General features: G+C 50.1%; 1 protein-coding gene across 1 annotated transcript; it reads left to right on the forward strand.

The window, feature by feature from the left end:
* Nucleotides 1-107: 107 nt before the first annotated feature.
* EARS2 (glutamyl-tRNA synthetase 2, mitochondrial) lies at nt 108-20932 on the forward strand. Its single transcript, XM_080831669.1, has 9 exons — nt 108-261; nt 2652-2807; nt 5947-6136; nt 9298-9770; nt 11094-11202; nt 13715-13868; nt 13990-14120; nt 19189-19324; nt 19762-20932. The coding sequence occupies exons 1-9, from the start codon at nt 123-125 to the stop codon at nt 19843-19845; spliced, it is 1572 nt and encodes a 523-aa protein (XP_080687795.1). The 5' UTR covers nt 108-122; the 3' UTR covers nt 19846-20932.
* The last annotated feature ends 1457 nt before the right edge of the window (nt 20933-22389 follow it).

The raw sequence follows: 22389 nt of genomic DNA on the forward strand, positions 1-22389 counted from the left end.
GCAAGCTAGGAGAATTGCGCCTTTAAGGGGCGGGGCCGCGCCCTCTGTGGCAGAAGCGGATTGGCTGGGAGAGGCCCCGGAAGTGATGCACGGGGAAGCCCACGTGTGCGCTTCCTTCCCACATGGCGGTGCTCCTGAAGAGGTTGCTGCAGTCGGCGAGGCACCCTGCGGCCTCCGGCCGGCCCATGGGACGGCGCGAGGCCAGCCTGGGCACTGATCCCGGGGCTGTGGTGCGAGTGCGGTTCGCCCCCAGTCCCACAGGTAACCTTGGCGGACGTGACGCTGCAGGTCGATGTCCCCCGTCCCGTGCCCGCCCCCTGAATTTTCCCGGACGAATCCCTTCCGGTGGAATCCGACGGGGGCGGGGGGTGGGCAGCGAGACCCCATTTTACAGAGGTAGAAGCAGGTCCACGAGCGGAAATTATTCACATAGCCAGGAAGTTCTTTGTGTACCATCTCTTTAGGTCTCTCATTCGTGTATTCAGTAAATGTGTATCGAATACAGACCGTGTACTAGGTACTGTTCTAGGCGTTGGGATACAGTGGTCATCGGGCACGCACGGCTCCTGTTCTCAAGAAGCCTACCCTGTAGTGGCCGCGACAAACAACGTGTAAAAGTAACTACCTTTAGACAGTCACATCTGCCATGTGAGAAATGAAGCAGGGTAGGGAGCCGACGGTTAGGTAGAAAGCTCGGAAAGGCCTTGTTGAGGACGTAGCATTTGAGCTGAGAACCAAAAGACAAGCTAGCCACCCAGAAGCCTACAGGAGGAAAGAGGAAGTTGCAGGTGCAAGGCCCTGTGGTTAGTGGTGTTGGTGCTCAGCAAGCCAGAGAGTGAGGCAGGGGGCTCATTGTTTACCCCAGTGGAGATCTTGTCAGGGCCTCCCCGCTAGTTCCCCCGGTTTTTTTCTCAGGGAGTCCGCCATCTGCCCTCTGAACACGGAGCGTGCCTCTCTTATTCTGGACCTTAGGGTCCACATGTAAGGCTTCCCGTGTGACAAGATCCCAGCTACACAGAGTGACAGGATCTTTCACCGCAGGCAGTTGGGTGCAGAGTGGGCTTCTCAAACCATTGTGATAGGACTGGTTCTTAATTCCCAGTTGATTATGGATCAGAATTTTTATAGAACCAATACAGATGAGTAAGAGGAAAAATATTAACAGCATACAAAATGTGAGCCTGTTTTTATTAGATTCACCAGATACAAAGTTACTCTGTCAAATTGCTATTAAGTTTCTAAACATTTATTCTCAATTTTTGTATGTGGTTGTGAACTGGCAACAGTTTGCAGACCAGCCTTGGTCTGCACCTTCTTTGCAGAGCACTCATAGTAGTTGAGTGCCAAAGCCTGAGATTGTTGGGTCCAGATTGCTGGTTTTGCCACTTCTCAGCTGTGTGACATGGGCAAATTACATAACCTTTCTGAGCTTCTGAGCTTTACCCTCTGTCAAACATGGCTAGTGATGTACATGCCTCATGGGTTTGCGCTAATGGAGCTGAGGTACTTCGCAAGGCCTGGTACTCCTAGAGCTTAATAAACGATATTCTCTATTACAGTTCTCATTTTCCTTGCTGATTTGCACACGGAAAAGGCTGTTGACTACAGACAGATAAAAGAATTATCAAGCAACTGAGATCACTAATTGCTAAAATTAATGGAAAGCTGTACTTCGATGAACATTTAGGTCTCCCAACAACTGTGTAAAGGAGGTTTCCATTTTTTGTTTTTAATCTCTAACAGATGAGACTAAGCTCAGACCAGTGAAGTAGAGTGCCCAAGTTATAGCAACCAATAAATGGATGCAGAATTTAAGTCCACATTTATTTGATTTAAGAGGTCTTTCTTTCAATTACCAAACCCCCATCTTCCATCTTGGGGACCACTGATTTTGTGGTAGCCTTGCGATAACTAGCAGAAAGTCTCACATAATCAGTGTTGAACGGGAGTTTGCCTGACTACAGAAGAGCTTTCGTGTCCTGTGCTGCCTCCTGTTCCTGTAAATGCAGAGAAGCTCATCGTGGAGATGGGTCTGTGGCCTGGACAAGAGAAGACAGGATAAGGGGAAATGGCAAAATGCTTAATGTGAATCTTTCAGTCAGGAATGATGGAAAGGTAAAATCTTAGGAGTTTGAGCTCAGGTGAAGAGAAATACAGTGGAATCAACTATTACTTTTGGTTAGTGTTTAAGCCCAAACTTCAGATGAAAATCAGAGTATATGCAAAATGTAATTGTATGATATCTTCAGTTTGTAATTAATTTTTTTTTTTACCCAAGCACATTGTTGAATTTGAACACGTTAAGTGTGCATGTGATATGATTTCCATGGATAATCCTCTGCTTGTCCTCATTCGGGTAAAACTTGGCCTTGAAGCGAATCTCAAAATAGAACAGTGGGTGCAGCTGGGGAGAGTTGGAGTCTTTACAACATCACACGCTGTAAGACGTGTCTGCTACTTCCAGGATGAGGGGCTAAGCGAGTGGACCACTCCTGTCCTCTGTGGTCATCTGACTCGGTCCTGGTTAGAAAGATGGGATAGGGTAGCTGTTTTTTGAGCTTTGATACTCCCTGGGACATCCTGTTACAAGCGGGGCTTGCTTGTCAGTTCATCTTCCCTGTCTTGTCTGAGCTGTTCTCTCCTTTTCCCAGGCTTTTTGCACCTGGGCGGCCTCCGCACTGCCTTGTACAACTATATCTTTGCCAAGAAGCACCAGGGGAGTTTCATCCTTAGGCTGGAGGACACGGATCAGACCCGCCTTGTGCCTGGGGCAGCGGAGAATATTGAGGACATGCTGGAGTGGGCAGGTGAGGCAGGCCGGGGAAGGACCCTCCTCCAAAGGGGAAGAGGAAGCAGGGAGAGGAGCCTGTAGGTCTCCTCATGGGGCCCAAGATGGAGAATGAGGACTTCCTGGAGAGATGGGTACATTTGTGCTGCCTCAGGTGGCACAGGCCTCCCTAAAACATGCTGAAGCTCCCTGAGGAAAAGCTCCAAGGCTGTTCTGAGGTTCCTGTTCTTACCTCAGGATTTCAGGTCCTGCTGGGAGCCGACAGGAAACACAGGCCAAGCATAAGATGGAGCTGGAGAGGCGAGGCCTGTAGTGAGCAGGAGAAAGCTCCCGCCCCCTGTTCCCGTGTGGGAATGCTGGCCCAGTTTGTTCAATCTTCTCACTTCCCAGAGGAGCCAGAAATCCAGGTTTTTATTACTTTTTTTTAATGAATACTTCCCATTGTTAAACTTGAGCCCAGAATTTTTTTTTTTTTTTTTTTAAACCACATTGTGTGAGCCAAACAAAATGTGTGCAACCTCTAAAATCAGTCTTAGGGGACATTTAATCCAGAGGCCTCCTAGACACCGGGAGGACAAGAAGGAGTGTATGTTCCCTGGGTCAACAGTCATCTGTCTGTCAGGGCAGGTATAACCAGTTAAGCTCCACAAGGAAAAATACCAAGACTTTTATGAGATGTGTATCTTATTCTCAGGTAAACTATTAACGAGACTTCGGGTTCTCAAAGGGCAGTCACCGATTTCCTTTATACCTTCTGTCGTAGAATGTTATAGCAGATGCTTAATCAGGATTAGTTAAATAGGGGCGTCTGGGTGGCTCAGATGGGTAGGCCTCTGCCTCCAGCTCAGGTCATGATCCTGGGGCCTGGGGATTGAGCCCCATGTCGGGCTCCCAGCTCACCGGGGCATCTGCTTCTCCCTCTCCCTCTGCCTCTGCCTCCCTCCCCTGCTTGTGCTCTCTCTCTCTCTCAAATGAATAAATAAAATCTTTTTTTAAAAAAACCAATTACTTGAATAAAGGAATTCATTCACGAAGATCACTTACTATAATGAGGGCCCTGTTCCAGCACTGAACAGAGACCAGCGCCTGGTAAATAGGGGAGGACAGATGAACAGATTAATTTCTCCTCACCGCGACATTAAGTGTTGATGAGTGCTGTGGACACAAGGGTAACAGGTTAGGGAACTGGCAGGGAAGGGTGCTGTCTCAGTCAGGATGGTCTTCTTGGAGGAGGCGACCTGAAAGCACGAGATTGCACAGTGAAGGGCCAGCCCTGTGGTTACCTGGGCAAAGACTGTTCAAAACAGAGGGAAGAGCAGATAGGAAGGCCCTGCTGCAGGAAAGTATAGGGTGTGTTAGAGGAGCGGCGAAGACGCCGGTGTGGCCCAAGCACAGTGAGAGGAGCAGAGGGACTGCAGATGTAAAGACGGATTGGCCAGAGCCAAATCAAGTAGCACCAGGCAGACCAGGATGAAAACTTGGATTTCAGGGTGCACCTGCTACCCGTCAGGCACTGTACTAGACCCAAGTGATACAGTGATGAACAGGTCCCACCCTTGGAGCCCCTGGTGTGGCACAATTTCGTGAGCGTGGCCTGCAGCGCCTCAGCGGAGCTCCCCACCCCACCCCCCAGCCTTGTGGTGAGGCGGAGGGAGTGGCTGATTTCTATAGCTTCCTGCTTCAGGAGTCACCCTGTGTTTTTTGTTTTTTGGTTTGTTTTTGTTTTTTTGTGTGTTGTGGGGTTTTTAAATTATTACTAATATTTTATAATTGACATATAATTCACCTCATAGGAAATTCACCATTTCAAAGTGTACAAATCAGTGGTTTTTTAGTATATTCACTATGGTATGCCAGCCATCACCACCATCCAATTTCAGAACATTTCCATCCTCCCAAAACAAAATCCTGTCCTATTAACAATCACTCCCTATTCCTGCTTCCTTTCAGCCCCTGGCAGTCGCTAATCTATTTTCTGTCTGTGCAGTGTGCCTATTGTAGACATCTCAGGTAAATGAAACCAGATAATACATTCTTTTAGTGACTGGCTTTTCCTTAGCAGAGGGGGTTCGGTGCTGTAGCACATATCAGTACTTCATTCCTCTTTGTGACCAAATAATAGTCATTGTATGAAAATAACACCTTCTGTTCATCAGTGGTTGGACATTTGGATTATTTCCACTTTTTTGACTTTTTTTTTTTTTTAAGATTTATTTTAGAGAGAGAGCAAGGGGAGAGGCAGAGGGAGAAAGAGAATCTCAAGCAGGTTCCCTGCTGAGCACAGAGCCCAACTCGGGGTTCAGTCTCATGACCCTGACATCATGACCTGAGCTGAAATCGAGAGTCGGACCTGTCACTGAGCCACTTGTGTGCCCCACTTTTTTGAGTCCAATGAATGGAACTGCTGTGAACGTTTACATACTAGTTTTTAACCTGAACATACATTTTCAGTTCCCCTAGTGGAACCACTCTTAAGCCCTGGGGCATTCCAAGTGCTGAACGTGTTATGGTTAGGCCACGAAGAGGCTCCCACATCTTCAGGATCCCTCTGCACAGCTTCTCAGACGCAGAACCAAGAGTCCAGCCTGGGCCTGCCGGGTTGTGCCCCAACCCATGCTTCCTTCTCCTGAGGGCTGTTCCAGGCCTGGGCTGCTCTCCTGCGCCCTGGGGACCGATGGATGGAAAGGAAGCGCAGTTAGGAGCATGGACTGCAGAGGTGCCTCCGTGAATCCTCATCTGTGGGGCCCCACGACCTTGAGCCCTTAGCCTCTCTTATCTCTCAGCTTATCTGTACCAGGAAAATCGCAATAATAATGACCTCGAGGATTGCCGTGAGGATCACAAGCTTTCCTGTATGCCTGCAGCATATCGGACAGTGCCCAGGAGCCAGTGCTGCAAGCATCTTCATTATTAGTATTTGTTTTTTAAAGCTTTTTATTTATTTATTCGACTGAGAGAGACAGCAAGAGAGGGAACACAAGCAGGGAGAGTGGGAGAGGGAAAAGCAGGCTTCCCGCTGAGCAAGGAGCCCAATGTGGGGCTCGATCCCAGGACCCTGGGATCATGACCTGAGCCAAAGGCAGACGCTTAATGACTGAGCCACCCTGGTGCCCCCCCTTATTAGTATATGGTGATCATGGTCTCTTGCTGTGTCACAGGCATCCCGCCTGATGAGAGTCCCCGGCGGGGAGGTCCTGCTGGGCCCTACCAGCAGTCCCAGCGTCTCGAGCTATACGCCCGGGCCACAGAAGCACTGCTGGCGTCTGGTGCCGCTTACCCCTGTTTCTGTTCACCGCAGCGGCTGGAGCTCCTGAAGAAGGAGGCCCTAAGGAACCACCAGACGCCCCGGTGAGAGTCCCAGCCTCTCAGGGTTGCTTCCCCAAAGTTGTGTATGTCCCTGGGCTGTTGCTGCATAATAGATCGCCCCCAGACTGTGGTCACTGCATGGCCTGTGTGGGTCAGGAGCCTGGGCTCAGCCTAGCCAGCTCCCTCGGCTCAGGGTCTCTCGCAAAGCTCCAGTCAAGGTTCTGGCCAGGTTTGCGGTTTTCTTCACCCTTGGCTTGCAGAGGATCTGCTTCTGTTTCTCTCGTGAGGCTGTTGGCAGACCTCGGGCTGCACTGGCTGTTGCCAGGAGATGCCAGCTCCTTGCCATGCGGGCCTGTGCACAGGGCAGCTCCCGGCACAGCAGCTGGCTTCTCTTCGAGTGAGTCAGACGGAAAGCAAAAGAAAGCAAGCGAGACAGAAGCCAGAGTCTTTTTGTAACCAAATCGAGGAAGTGACATCTCATCACTTCTGCTGCATTCTGTTCGTAAGAAGGCAGCCATAGGTCCAGCCTGCACTCTGGAGAAGAGGGGATGCCGCGGGGGCAGAAACCCTGGAGACGGGGCTCATGGGGGCTGTGGCAGAGCTGCCTGCCACATTAGCTCTCGGGCAATACTAACATGTCATTGCAATTATTGTTCTGAGGAAGTAAAATGTTTTCAGGTCCAGAGAGATACACATGCAGAGATCTTTCCGAACCCTGACTCTGGCCACTCAGTTGCTCTTGCCGTAGACAAATGGCTGTTCGAAGTTTCTTAAGTCTCCTCAGAGACGCTCCATGTCGACCCTGAGAAATGTGTATTGTTTCTCTTCTCCCCCGTTCCAATGCAGCGCACAATATGCGGACTGGGCAACTGACTGTTCCCACTTACCATCTCGAGGAGACCCAGTATGTACCGGCCCTTAGACTTTTTCTTAGGCTTGGGCAATATTCCGCTGTACAGAGGTACCTGCCCTTAACCAGTTTCTTACTAGTGAATCTTTCTACCATTTCTAATCTGTAGTTCTAATAGAAGAGCTAGGGTGGATCACAGGGACATACATCGTTGTGTGCACATGCAGAGCATTTGTTGGAGACCTTCCCAAATGCGGAACTCCAGGGCCGGTTTGGAGCTTTGATAGACACTGGCCCTGTGGCCCTTGACCACCTTGCTTCCTATCAGCAGTGGCAGCAGGACACTTGAGTTCTAGTCATTTATTTATTTATTTATTTGGTTGGTTGGTTGGTTTTAAATAATTTTATTTTTATTTATTTTTTTATTATTTTTGTTTGCGAGAGAAAGTGCATGGGCATGTGCATGCAGGGAGGGTGGGTGGAGGGGCAGAGAGAGAGAGAGAGAAACCCAAGCAGACTGCACGCTGATCACGGAGCCCAATATGGGGCTGTATCTCGTGCCCCTGAGACCAAGACCTGAGCTAAAATCCAGATTCAGATGCTTGACTGGCCAAGCCACCCAGGTGCCCCTATTTTTAAAGAATTTTAAAAACTTTTTTTAAGTTTATTTAAATAATTTCTATACCCAGCGTGGGGCTTAAACTCACAATCTCCAGATCAGGAGACATACATTCTCCTGACTGAGCCAAGGCTCCGCACGCAGTGTGGGGCCTGAAGTCACAACTTGACATCAAGAGTTGCACGCTCTACCCACTGAGCCAGCGAGGTACAGCTCTGAGTTCTAGTTTAAATGAACCATTTGAACAAGGGCTGGGTGTCTGTACAAGGTCATGACATTCATTGCAGCTTTGCTCTTTTTTTTTTTTTTTTTAAGATTTTATTTATTTATTTGACAGACAGAGATCACAAGTAGGCAGAGAAGCAGGCAGGGAGGAGAGGGAGAGGGAAGCAGGCTCCCTGCTGAGCAAAGAGCCCGATGTGGGGCTCGATCCCAGGACCCTGGGATCATGACCTGAGCCGAAGGCAGAGGCTTTAACTCACTGAGCCACCCACGTGCCCCTCATTGCAGCATTGCTCTTTTATTATAAACAGTCTGCTTGTCCATTGGCAGAAGGTTCTCTTTTAAAATCATGGTCAAGTTCTGTCATGGAATTCATGCAGCCATTTACTGATTGAACACTTAGTGCTGTGTTAAGGAGGATGTTTTCAAGCTTTACATTTTCTATCAGGATGCTTTGGGGAGTAAGTAATGGAATGCCCTGTGGAAAAGGGACAAACCAGGGGCACCGGGCTGACTTGGGTCTTGATCTCGGGGTCACAAGTTTAAGCCCCATCCCGGGAGTAGAGTTTACTTAAAAAATTTTTAAAAAAAGGGACAAGCCAGAGTTTCTCATACTTTAACGTGCAGATAGCTCACCTGGGCATCTAGTCAACACACGGACTCAGATCCACCAGGTCTGGGGTGGGGCCCGGGATGCTGCATTTCGGACAGGCTCCCTGATGGGGCTACTTCTGGGGGTCCATACCTGGAGTAGCCAGGGCATAACCGACAGACATTTACCACTTACTTTGCAGAAATCTGGAGCTGAGGCAACAGCTCTTTCTGCCCATGGGTCCTATCCCTGTGCTTTAATAAAACCACGTTTTTGCACCCAAAAAAAAAAAAAAAAAAGTCTGGAGGTGAGAGACTCAAGGATAAAACCAGCAGCTTCAAGACATCAGGGCTGTATTTTGGCTCCTCCCCGCCTCCCCTGCCCCACCCCCCATCTGTTGTACAGGGCTGCACTGGCCCCAAGCGTCTCTCCTCATAGGACAACAGCTAAAGAGCACAGAAGTGGAAGGCAGGGAATAAAAAAGGGGATTTTCCTCTTGTGGCTTTCACTCTTAGCTGGAGAGAAAATCTTTCCGAGGACTCTAACCTCCCCTGCCCTCAAGCAGACTTTTACCTGAGTCTCAGTGAGTAGAGTGGTCTTTCCTGGCCCAGCGGCTGGCATGGGGGAAATAGAGTGCACGATCAGCTACACCAGCAACGATTCTACCCCTGGGACTCGGCATTTCACCATTTCCTCGCTAACGAAGAAGAGGGACAGGTTGGCAGGTAGGCGTAAGTGTCTGCCATGCCGTTATCTCACTCGGTTTTCCGACATAGCCCTCTTCTTATGCCTGTTCAAGACTGGAAAAAAGGCTAGAGAAGTAAACGACTTGCCAAGCTTATCTAACTATCAGAGATGAAGACAGAACTCACTTGTGTCTTTGGTACCCCTAGCTACTGTGCTGCTCTGCTTCCTGACAGGTATGACAACAGGTGCCGGAACCTGAGCCAGGGGCAGGTGGCCCAGAAGCTAGCCCAAGGCCCCAAACCTGCGATCCGCTTCCGCCTGGAGAGGGAAGCGCCAGCCTTCCAGGACCTGGTGTACGGCTGGAATCGGCATGAGGTGGCAAATGTGGAGGGGGACCCAGTCATCCTGAAAAGCGATGGCTTCCCCACATATCATCTGGCCTGCGTGGTGGACGACCACCACATGGGCATTAGCCACGTGCTGCGTGGGTCCGAGTGGCTGGTCTCCACCTCCAAGCATCTGCTTCTCTACCAGGCCCTGGGCTGGCAGCCTCCTCACTTTGCCCACCTGCCCCTGCTGCTCAACAGGGATGGCAGCAAGCTGTCCAAGAGGCAGGGGGACATTTTCCTGGAGCATTTTGCGGCTGCCGACTTCCTGCCGGATGCCTTGCTTGATATCATCACCAACTGTGGCTCGGGGTTTGCAGGTACCCACCCCTGGGAGGTCCCAGCGGCGAGGAGCTGGGGCTTTGGTTCAGGCCTGCCTGGTCTTCAGCCCCGGCTGTGACACCTGCAGCCTGCCCAAGTTCATTCTTGTGTTTATTGAGCCAGAAATTGTGTTAAGTGCTGGGGCTACAATAGTGAACAAGATAGATGTAACCCCTGCCCTTAAGGAGCTATGGTCTTTGAGCCTTGCCTTCTTCATCTGTAAAATGGGGATAAGTGGCTCCCTCATAGGGTTAGGATGCACTGAGTTCATGAGTACGAGGCAGCCAGCCAAGTATCTGCCACGCAGTAAGCACGAAAATTACAGATCTTTTTCCCCCTTTTTTTTTTTTTAAGATTTTATTTATTTATTAGAGAGAGAGCATGAGCTGGGAGGAGGGGGAGAGGGAGAGGAAGAAGCAGACTCCCCGCTGAGCAGGGAGCCCAAGGCGGGGCTGGATCCCAGGACCCTGGGATCATGACCTGAGTCGAAGGCAGCCACTCAACCAACTGAGCCACCCAGGGCCCCCCAAAATTATAGGTCTTATGATGATGACAATTATATTACTACCACTGTGGCAAGTATAAGTTCCAACAGTATTAACAAAGTTTACTATGACCCTACTTTACCCCAGCTGAGCCTTTATCCTTGGCCCAAGACTTAGAGCCCAAAGGTTAAAGAAACAGCAAATTAGGATGACCTCTTTGTGGAGGGGATTTCTGAAGATGTGGCAGTGGTCTGCTTACTGTTCATTCTGCTCTTATCTGGTTCGCTCCTTGAAATATCCTTGGGAACTATTTATTATCCCTGCTATTTCTAAGAGGATTGAGCGGCTCAGAGAGGTTTACTGAAGTCACACAGCCTGTAAGGGACATGGCAGAGGCTCCCTTGAGGCCAGGGCCTGACCGCATTGCCCACCGACTGTATGGGGCAGGGCTGCTGCTCTGGAGGAGGGGCTCCCAGCAAAGTAGTTCTCAACCCTGCCTGTGCTTGGGAGTCTCCCGGGAGGCCTGTAAAGTACACTGATGCTCAGACCGCATCCCAGACCAGTGGAATCACGGTCTCCGGGCACTGCTGTTCCTGCGGCTTGCGTCTTTGGGGGCAGTGAGGGTCCTTTAGTCTGATTGTTTTCAAACTTGTTTCTTTCTGAGTGACGGAATCCTTTCTGCAAATGAGAGCTCATTCGGGCCCTTGATCTAGAAAAGAGCTAGAAGTTAAATCCCTTCAGTTGGAATGCAGCGGGGAGCCCAGAAGGTGCTCACCCAGCCTGCCTTGTGACTGAAAGGAGAGGCAGGGGCCTGAGGCTGGGCATGTCTGCTTGCAGAGAACCAGATGGGCAGGACCTTGCCGGAGTTGATAACACAGTTTGACCTGACCCGAGTCACCTGCCACTCAGCCCTGTTGGACCTGGAGAAGCTTCCAGAATTCAACAGGTGAGTGGGGAACCTGTGGTGGGGGCCGGCTGGTAGAAAAGGCCTTTCTTGCTGTTGATGGGTCCCCGGGGCAGAGGGTCTAGCAGGCTTTGGAGTCACATGGACCTGATTTGACTGTGGGCTCAGGTATCTAACATTCTGTGACCTGACACAAAGTTTGTAAGTCACTTCACCTCCCGAAGTCTCTCTTTACTCTTCTCGAACATGGGGCTGATAACAGGACCCACCTTGTGCAATTGTCTTAAGAGTTCAGTTAAATAAAATGTTGCGTCAAAGTACTTGCACAGTCTCTGGCACATAGAAAGTGTTCAGTAAGTGGTAGGTGCTGTTTTTGTCATTACTATTGTCCCACCCATCCCGGGCCTGGATTCTGTTAACCACAGCCTGGAGAAGGGGGATCTTCATCTCGGAATCACCCCCCACCTCCCGCAGCCAGCAGTGAATGAGCACTGTCTCACAGCACCTGTTGTACATTTCACGTAGTTCTTCACTCAAACTTCTAAACCCAGTTACGGTTCAGATCACTGTTGACATATCCGTCTAAGGGCCTCAGTGGTAAAGCCAGCAGACAGAGGTGTACTTAAGGGACAAGGGACTTGGTGCCCTCTCCTGAGCACTGGTTTGGAGACAGGCTTCTCAGTGCTTTACTTGCGTGAGCCCAGAGAATTCACATTGACTGCAGGTATTTTAAGGATGTTACTTCATTGATTTCTACCATTGGACTTCTGAGGTGGGTTGCCTGACTCAGCTCTATTTTGCAGATGTGGAAACTGAGGCCTAGGACAGTCCCATGACTAGCCCAAAGTTCACACAGTAAACAGCAGACATCTCTTGAATGGGGCATTCAGGAGCGAATGTAACTTGTATGCTACCTGATTATAGGGGAAGCAGTATCTCGGGGAAATGGAGATAGGATGGGGGAGATACCTGGTGACCCGTTCTAGTCCCCCCAGAGCATGAGGGCAGCCAGAGGAAGGTAGAGGTGGGCTTTGCTCAGTATGAATCAGGGAGGAGATGCAGGGTTGGAACCGATGGCCGTGGGTCTAATGCAGGTAAAGCTGTCACGTTTAGATGTTTCTAGCATCGAGCCACTGCTGTGATTATGTCAGTGCTAGTAGTAAAGGCAGTAATAGCTGTCACAGCAGTCCTAGAGGTGCGGTGGGAATAGTAACAGTAAAGACCATCTGTTTAGCACTTCTGCCTCCCAGGCCCTGGACCGGATGCGTGTTATCTCAAGCTTGGCCACTAGGGTCCCTTGATCGCTTTCTTTCTACTGTCTCATCTTGCTGCTAAGGCAGTCTTAGGAACAGTTTCAGCATGTGGTATTAATTCCTTTTTAAGAAAATCATTATGTTTTTCAGAGAGTTGTGTGCTCTAGATAGCTTCCCAGAGGGTCTCCTCCTTCCACCACTGACATGCGGGAGCCTCTGTTCCGACTCCCTGCCCGTCTCCAGTGGCCCTGCGCTCTGCTTTACAGATGGTCCCTCATTTAATCTGCACAGTGCCCTGTGATGGAGGCCCCCCACCCCCCATCATCCCCACGTGATTGGCGAGCATCCTGAGGCTCTGAGCGTGCGTGTAACTTGCTGCAGACATCTCACAGGGCTGGTCTGATCCGTAGGCCTGTCTGGTTCCAGAGCCCAGGAGATACCCACCGCTGCTGCCGGCCTTCCACGCCAGGGACCAGGGCGAAGTGCCTGCAGATTGGTCCTCGGCCCTGTACCTCTCCTCAGGTCCCTCTGACATTGCTGGGGGCAGGGTGAGGGCAGCCTAGGGAGGGGACTGAGGACTCACAGTGCCTGCTTGGAGGCTTTGCTGCTTCCAGAGAGGGAACAAGGCGGGAGAATTCTGGAAAGGAGAACATTAGAACTGATAAGAAAACCTGAACTTTTTAACTCTGAGCCCCAGATTGAAGCAGATCTGTCCTCCAAACTGTCCCCTGGCTTTGAATCCTCCAAATCTGTATTCTTGACCTCTGCCTTTTTGTGCCAGAGCCCCCTGCTTAAAGCTGTGCCAGGAGGCAACACCGGCAGAGTCTGTCTTGTAAACTCAGGTGTCTGTAGAGGCCAGGCCGGCAGCACAGGGGAGGGTGGCCGCCAGGAGAGGCCCTGGGGAGCAGAGGGCTGGGCAGACTGGAGTGTTCTGTGTTCTGAGCTGGGCCTCCTCCACTCCACACTAGCCACTGAAGCATGAGGAAGGCGGGCCCTTTGCAGCCAGATCTTCAAATTTCCTGAGAGAGGCCAGAAATCTCTCTTTTTATGTGATCTCTTCCTAGTTTAAAATGTTAGCTCCTATTTTAGAAACAATGAAAACAGGATATCTCTCGGGTTGCTTGGGACTCTCAGGCTGCTGCGGACCTTGGCCAGATCCCTTTCCTGTGTATTGTTTCCAGGGTGTGGGAAGGGCAGCTCACATAAGGTGTCATCCTTCCACCCCCACCAGCTCCCCTGAGGGGAGAGGGTTTGGGGCTGGTGATGCCAGAGTCAGGACAGTCCCTTGGCCTCTCTTACAGGCTGCACCTCTGTCGGCTGGTGAACAGCGAGACCCAGAGGCGCCAGCTGGTGGGGAAGTTGCAGGCCCTGGTGGAGGAGACATTCGGGAACCAGATTCAGGACAGGGAGGTGCTGGCCCCCGCCTACGTGGAGAGGATCATCCTGCTGAGACAGGTGTGGCGTTGGGGAGTCCCAGGAGATTGAGGGAGTGGCTGATGCCCTTGTCACTGCCTGTCCTGGTGTGTTGGAGCCCTGTCCACAGCACTCTCAGTGACTGCCTCTTACCCCAACCCAGGGTCACATTTGCCGCCTGCAGGATCTGGTCTCGCCAGCACACTCCTACCTGTGGACTCGCCCTGCAGTGGGCCGAGCACAGCTGGGCCCCCTCTCAGAGAAGGTGGATGTGATTGCCAAGCGTGTGCTGGGGTGAGTTCCTACAGGCCAAGCCCAAGGCTCCGCTCCCGACTTCCCTCTCCCTCCCAGGACCCTCCTTCTTCCAGGGCTGACTGTGAGGTTCCCGCACCAGTCCCCATGGCTGGCAAGAGGGTCTGGACAGAGCTGACTGGCTCTGTTTGGCAGGGAGGCTTCCCCAGAGGACCCCAGACCCTCCCCGGAAGGGGCAGCATGTTTGGGTTTTGGGGTTGGGTCCCCGTGGCTTCCCTCCCAGTACCACTACTTACCTGGCTATTCTCCTGCCCACACGGCGTCGCTGTGGCCAACTTAACACACCTCTTTGAGCTTCCATTTCCTCGTCTCCAAGGTAGAGATGACACTGTAGTCCTTACCTTGACAGGAACAGAAGTACAACCAAAGCTGACTTAAGCCCGGCCTCATGCAGGAGCCAAAAATTTGTCATCAAGACCTGCTTTTTCTCTCTGTCCCTTCTCCATGCTGGCTCCTTTGTCTGCAGGGCGTCTGTGCTGGGTGGGTGGAGGTGGGGACTCTCTACCAGATAACAGAAAGGACAGTGCTTACCCATGTGGAAGTGGCCATCCAAGGCTGAAGAGCTTTTCCCATGTCTCAAGGGTCTTGCTGTCCCTAGATTTCGCTCTGGTCTACGCGGGGCATGGTGGCTCACAGATCATCCAGAACTCAGCCAGAAGAAGAAGGAGGAAAAAGGGAAGGACAGGACATTCCTTCCCCTTCCAGACCTGACTTAAGGGTTACACATTCATTTCCGCCCGTATCCCGCTGACTAGAATGCCTGTCTTGGCGGCCATAGCAAGCCACGGGGGAGTTTGGAAAATGTCGATTTTTTTTTAACTTGGCAGCCATGAGGCTGGCGAAAAATTTTCTCTCTGCCTATGAAAAGGAAAAAGGCTAGAAGGGAGCATTAGTAGCCTCTCGTATCTGCGCCAACACCACAGAGCCTCAGCTGTGTCTTGCGATGAGCTCCGACGGAGCCTGGTTAGCCTCGTTTTCCTGTCCCCGCACCAGTCATCAAAGCCTGGAGAGTGTGACGTGCCAATCAGTGCAGGTTAGCTTATCATTCTCCTGGGTTCTAAATGGACCCCCAACCAGGGCACATGAGCTGAGAATGGGAGCCAGCCGATTCCCCAAGAAGATTTGGGCTATCAGGAGAAAGGCTGATGGATGGTGGGCAGCAAAACCCACGGTGTCCTCTTTACTTATCTCCTCCCGCCTTAACTGCAGAGATTAAAGTAGGTAGTAAGTGTTTGCTTGTGCACATGCCTGCACTGGGCTGTACATTCTATACATTAGGTACATAGACAGGTTCATGCGAGGGCCGTGTGTGTGTGTGTGTGTGTGTGTATACACTTAAATTCACAGCAACCTAATGAAGTAGCAGGTTAAAATGTTATCCCCATTTTATAGATGAGAAAATCGAGACGCAGAGAGGCTAAGTAACTTGTCTAAAATAATAGTAAGTTGGAGGAGCAGGGATTCAAACCCAAACCTTGTAGACTGGGCCTACAAGGCCGTATGTTTCTCTGCAAAGTGTTTGGAAAGTGCCTGATTCCCGGAAACCTCAAAATATTGTTATAATACACATTTAGAAATGATAAGAAAATAAGCATGCAGCCAAAAATACAGTAACATACAAATGGTACAAGAAGGTCTATAGCAAAAAATGTGTTGTCTGTCCTCCTCTAGCCCCCAACAGAAATGCACCACCCTTAGCAGTTTCCTTTGCATAATGTCAGAGTATTCAACCATATGGGTATGTGACTCCATTCTTAGAAGTTCTTAAATTTTAGATGTAATATTTTGATTAGGAATACATTCAAATCTCTCAAACCTGGGTCTAAAGCCTAGAAAGTATAAAAAAGGTAAATAATTGGGAAACCCGTTTTTATCCTTGTCCCCCATCTACCTAGTTCCAGAACCCTCTGTATATACATACTACTATTCCTAGTTAAATCTAAAGGATCCTTCTTTTTTTTATTTATTTATTTTTATTTATTTATTTGACAGAGCACAAATAAGCAGAGCGACAGGCAGAGGGAGAGAGAGAGAAGCAGGCTCTCTGCTAAGCAGGGAGCCTGATGCAGGGCTCGATCCCAGGGCCCTTGAATCATGATCTGAGCCAAAGGCAGCCGCTCAACCAACTGAGCCACCCAGGCGCCCCAAGGATCCTTTTTTACACAAAAATACGGTAACACTTCGCTGTGTTTCTGGTTTGTTGTCTGTTTCACTTAAGATTCTTGTGGATCAGGGGCGCCTGGGTGGCTCAGTGAGTTAAAGCCTCTGCCTTCGGCTCAAGTCATGATCCCAGGGTCCTGGGATCGATCCCCACATCGGGCTCTCTGCTCAGCGGGGAGCCTGCTTCCCCTCCTCTCTCTCTGCCTGCCTCTCTGCCTACTTGTGATCTCTGTCTGTCAAAAAAAAAAAAAAAGATACTTGTGGATCTGCTCAGTGCTTAGAGAGCATTCTGATTGTTTTCTGCAGCTACACCAATCCCATTATGAAACCACATTACCATTATTTATTTAACTCGTTTCCTGCTGATAAACATTTGGACTGCTTCCAGATTTTGCTGTTACAAACAGTGCTGCAGTGAATAGCCACATATAGACATCATTAAGCAGGTTTATAAGTGTATCTCCAGGATTAATTCCCAAGAGCCATTATTATTAATACTCCTTTAATTTAGGGCATTCCACCATAGGGGCTCTAAGTTCTAATTCACCAGGACCATTGCCTTAACTCCCCATCCCTGCCACAGGGTTAGGTTTCAGAGAGAGTCTGAGGCTCCCACTCAAGGCAGGAAAACCAATACCCAAGCATTCCAGAGCTTCCAAATTTCTCGACGTCCCTTCTGTGCCCACGCCAAGCTCTGGGCCAGCTCTCACGTGTCCTGAGCTGCCATTATTGGCCACCTGGGGCCTGGCACTCTTTCACCAGCTCCTTGGCAGCCTGCTTGCCCACAGTGACATGGAGGAGAATACCTGTTTTTTTCTCACATTATGTTTTATGTTTTCTGTATTTTGTCTCCTGGATTTTGGAAGGAACAATCATCACATGGCCCAGTTAATATTGCGGTAAGAATGGTTACTTTTGCATCCTGTTGGAACTCAGTTACTCAAATATTAGAGTTAGGGACGGAATCTGTCAGTACACAGCGGTGGTCTCTTCACGTTCCTGCTGAACGCAGCCCTCCGCACGAAGCCCAGCCCTGGAAGGGAGCTCCCTGGACCCCGACGTGCACAGGCGGCATCACAGTCGGCCTCGTGGATCGTCCACACCAGCAAGGCTCTCGGGCCCCAGCTCCTGTGCAGCATTTCCAGTTTGGAGTCCCCATAGTAGCCAGAGGAAACTGGGATGGCGCCAGCGAACAGACCCACCCCACCCTGCTCCTGTCCTTTGCTCCAGCTCAGAGTTGTTATTAGTGTTCTTTTTTGGCAAGTCCAATTCTGAGTGCCTGGGGAGTCTCTTGAAACTCGAGCGCACATGTGAGAGAGGATCTCAGCCGGCCTGCCGGGGAAGCAGAGCGTGATGGCTGGCCTCTTGCATTTTAGGTCTTAAGTGCCTCAACCTGTGTGCAAAGAATGGTTGTAGTAAGAAGGGGGCACCAGGGGGCGCCTGGGTGGCTCAGTGGGTTAAAGCCTCTGCCTTCTGCTCAGGTCATGATCCCAGGGGCCTGGGATCAAGCCCTACATCGGGCTCTTCGCTCAGTGGGGAGCCTGCTTCCTCCTCTCTCTCTGCCTGCCTCTGCCTACTTGTGATCTCTCTCTGTCAAATAAATAAATAAAATCTTTTAAAAGGGGGGGGGGCACCAGGCCGGCTAACACTGAGACCTGAGCTCTGAGACCTGTGCTCTGGTGGCCCTGGGCAGCGGACACCATGACCTTCTCCCACTTTGGGAACTGTTTCACCCTGGCCTACTTCATCACGTCCAAGTGCAGCAGTCTGCCGAGTACAAGGCCTTCTGGAAGCGCATGCAGGCTGGGGTCACTTACCTCTTCGTGTAGCTGCGTGAGATGCTGTTCCTGGCCACCAGGAAGGTGGCATCTGTGACTTCACTGGGGAGTTCATAAAGGCCGTTATGGATGTGCAGGTCTGATAGGCCTAAGTCTTACCGTGTCCCAGAATGGAGGCAAGGGGGTGTGCAGGAGCATGGTTGCTGCCCTAAAAATTAAAAAGGAAGGAAGGAAGGGAGAAAATGTTTGTAAGCAAGTTGCTGACAGTGGTGTTAGGGGAGCTGCGGTCTCCTGCTGTCTTTCTTCCTGCCTTTCTGTGCGACTCACCCCTCCCCCTCATCCCAAGGAGTCTTCCCTCCACTGCATTTCAGGTAATTTCCCAGAGAGCTTCCTTCTTCCATCCTATGTCTAACCTGTTCCTAAGTTCGTTTTTGTTTTTTTGTTGTTTTTTTTTTTTTTTTTTTAAGATTCTCTTGCAATGTCCCTCAGCTCTTGGATAGAAAAATGTCAGCTACTTAATCTTTTAATGAAATACAAGATCGAGGTAGAAATTAGTACATTTCTTACTATGGAGTTTTCCTGTATTGTGCTTGGATTATCTGTGAATGTGGTCCCTTGGTTGTTTGTCTTCCTCAGCTTGGTTGGGGATGAGGATAGTAGATCTTCCTTCACTCTCTTTGCCCCCAAGCAGGCTTGAATACTGGCCTGAACAGTCCCAGCTGACTGTTAATCTTCTAAAATTCTCCCTCTCATGTACTTGCCACTGGCCCATGCAGGCCCCCATAGACTGGCTCTTTGCTAGTCTTTTGTTGGCTTTTTTTTTTTTTTAAGTTTATGTATTTATTTACTTGCTTATTTATTTATTACTATTATTATTTTTAAGTAGGCTCCATGCCCAGGGTAGAGCCCCATGTGGGGCTTGAACTGACAACCCCAAGGTCAAGACCTGAGTTGAGATCAGGAGTCAGACGTTTAACCAACTGAGCCACCGAAGTGCCCCTATTTATTCTTTCAGTAATCTCTGCACCCAACATGGGGCTTGAACTCACAACCCTGAGATCAAGAATTGCATGCTCTTCCAACTGAGCCAGCCAGGTGCCCCTCTCTTCTAGGCTTTTAGAAGGACCCGATACAAGCTTTACTCAGGACACGCTGAATAGCAAACTGAAGAAGGTATCCGAAGGCCTGGAAGGGACCAAACACAGTACTGTGATGCGGGTCCTCCGTGTGGCCCTCAGCGGACAGCTGGTAAGTGGGCAGATGGGCTGGATGGTTCCCTGGAGCCCCTCATTCATCCGTTCAGCTGACATTCACTGGCCGCCATTAAGCTCTGATTCGGCGGTACAAAGACAAATGAAGCGGGGTCGTTCCCTTCAGTCATTCAGCAGATAGTATTTATGGTGTGCTTGCTGTGCGCAGGCACCATGTCGGGTACAGTGGGCACAGCAGTGGATGAAACACACCCACTCCTGGCCTGCATGGAGCTGGCCAGTGATGGAGCACGGGCTCCTGGGAGTCAGCCTCAGACGCAGAAAGTAAAGACAGTAGAAGGCTAACTGTGCCCCTTGGGGTGCAGGCAGCAGCACTGGGGTTCCCTGGGGCAGAGCACATGCAGACAAAGGCTGGGCATTCGCTCATTCGGCAGCTTAAGGCAATGAGACAATATTTTCTCTTTTCATTCTTAGCAAGGACCCCCTGTAGCCGAGATGATGGTGTCCTTGGGAGTGAGGGAAGTGCGGGAGCGAATACAGAAGGTGCTTTCCAGCTAGAGAGAAGATGTGCAGGAGAGTGGAGACGGCCCTAGGAACCTGGGCGGGCCTGGAAGCCGCCTTCAGAGGGAAGCTTGTGGAAGGAACCCCGAGTGGAAACAGTCTCCGAGTGCACACGCTGCATTTATGGCTTCTTCTTATCTCACGTCTGGTTTGGACAGCACATTACATGGCTCCGGTTAGGGGCTGGTTCACACTTGGCTCAGACTGCCAGACAAGTGGCTTAAACAACAGAAAATAGTTTTCTCACAGTTCTGGAGTCTGGAAGTCCAAGGTCAAGGTGTCAGCAGGTGGGGCTTCCCAGAAGTCTCTCTCCTTGGCTTGTCCACGGCCACCTCTCTGTGTCCTCACGGAGTCTCTCTGGGTGTTCACATCTCCTCTTAAAAGGACCTGGGTCAGGTTGGAGTGAGGCCCATCTTTAGGGGTCCTGTCTCCACATCCAGTCATGTTCTGAGGTCCTGGGGGTTAGGGCGTCAGCATGTGAGTGTTGAGGGGATGCAGGTCGGCCCTTAACAGTGTGGCAGCTTCCTGGACATTGGGTCTCGGTTCTCGGGGCCTATTGGGATGTGGAGCAGGGAAGGATGGCTGGTGCATGCAGGGCTGAACTGGATGGCAGACCCTCTGGGGCGTGTAAGAGGAGAAGTGACCGTCTGCCGAGGGTGAGCACTGCGTTTTATACTGCTCTTTGTCCTTGCACGTGGGGCATCCTGTCTCTCCTTCTCTAAAGGTCATCTCTTTTTCGTCTCCAGTTCTCTAGGGCTTGTCCTTGGGCTGGAGACCTTCACCCTGCCTCTTTGACACCTTTTTCTTCATATCCACCTCTTCCTTCCGCCCATTTTTATAAGTCTTCGTCTACAGGTTTCTGAAATAAGATGTTCTCTTTTTTTATTTATTTAAGTAATTTCTGTGCCCCAAATGGGGCTCAGATTTACATCCCCAAGATCAAGAGTCACATGCTCTTCAGCTGAGCCAGCCAGGCATCCCTGAAGTAGATGTTCGTCCTGGGGTAAACAGAAATGGAAGGAAGATGATGGCTGTGTATAAAGACCCTACTGGAAAAAGAATAAATAAAATAACAATTTTTTTAAAAGATTTTATTTATTTATTTGACAGAGGTCACAAGTAGGCAGAGAAAGAGGAAGAAGCAGGCTCCCTGCTGAGCAGAGAGCCTGATGTGGGGCTCCATCCAAGGACCCTGGGATCGTGACCTGAGCCAAAGGCAGAGGCTTTAACCCACTGAGCCACCCAGGTGCCCCAAATAACAATTTTTTTAAAAAAGACCCTACTGGGGCTTCTAGAGTTTCCCCATGTGGCAGCCAGCCTCCAAGTGAGAAACATGGTAGTCCATCCCCATTCAGTTTCCACAACTCCATGAGAGAGGTATTCTTATTTGTGTTATAAGTAGGGAAACTGAGGCTCAGAGGAGTTAATGATCTGTCCCGAGGTAATAGCATGAGGCAAAACAAGGATTTAAACTCAGACTTATGACAATCGGGGTCAAGTTCAACTCTAAACTGCAGAGTGACATCAGAGCCTCTGGTTCTACAACACAAAGCACAGTTAGGAGAAACTGGCTCATGAGTTGGTAAAGCTGTTGCCACTTACTCAATATCATGGGTGTGTGTGAAGGGACTCCACACGTTGGAAATAACCTCAAGTCCGTCCCCCTGTGCTTCTGAGAGTATAGTGAAGTGGTAAAGGCCATGGAGGCCAATTACTAGACCCAAAAGCCAGTTCTACCACCTACTCACCATGCGGCTTCTGTACCTCAGTTTCCTCATCTGTAAAATGGGGCTGGTAAGTGTTCCTTTCTCAAAGAGTTGTAAGGATAAAAATAGACATTATAAGGAAAGTTCTTAAAAAACTGCCTAGCACTTGGGGAGCCTGGGCTCAGTCGTTAAGTGTCTGCCTTCAGTTCAGGTCCTGATCCCAGGGTGCTGGGATCGAGCCCTGCATTGGACTATCTGCTCAGCAGGGAGCCTGCTTCTCTTTCTTTCTCCTGCCTCTCTGCCTACTTGTGATCTTTTCCTCTGTCAAATAAATAAATAAAATCTTAAAAAAAAAAAACAAAAACCTGCCTGGCACTTAACCAATGTTATCTATTACCATCATCATCATTACCGGTGTTTTCATTCTTAGAAAGGGCGATCTTGGTTGCAAAGCATAGAAACACTCAGACTAACTTAAAAAAAAAAAAAATTTTTATTTATTTGAGAGAGAGAAGGAGCAGGGGGAGGGGCAGAGGGAGAGGGAGAAGCAGACACCCTGCTGAGCTAGAAGCCCAACACAGGGCTCGATCCCAGGACCCAGAGATCGTGACCTGAGCTGAAGCCAGATGCCACACAGGCTCCCCTTCCCCCAAACTAACTTGAACTACAAAAGGAAGAGAGAGTTAGGACTCTCAGAGATCCAAACGGGAGGACTTCCAGCTGGACCTTTCAAGAGACTGAAGTCTGTACCTGCCAACCCGCTGGGACCCAAGAACCTCACTTTTGTCCCTCTGAGACCACAGTCTCTAACATTCAGCTGGGTCCGCTCCACTTG

This window comes from Martes martes (genome assembly GCF_963455335.1).
Source record: "Martes martes genome assembly, contig: SUPER_18_unloc_1, whole genome shotgun sequence".
NCBI lineage: Eukaryota > Metazoa > Chordata > Mammalia > Carnivora > Mustelidae > Martes > Martes martes.

Bases quoted from the DNA above. Each gene is read 5' to 3' on its own strand.
- EARS2 (XM_080831669.1), top strand. From the start codon at position 123: ATGGCGGTGCTCCTGAAGAGGTTGCTGCAGTCGGCGAGGCACCCTGCG. The intron at 262-2,651 runs GTAACCTTGGCG...TCCTTTTCCCAG, and splicing joins GTTCGCCCCCAGTCCCACAG to GCTTTTTGCACCTGGGCGGC. The intron at 6,137-9,297 runs GTGAGAGTCCCA...GCTTCCTGACAG, and splicing joins AGGAACCACCAGACGCCCCG to GTATGACAACAGGTGCCGGA.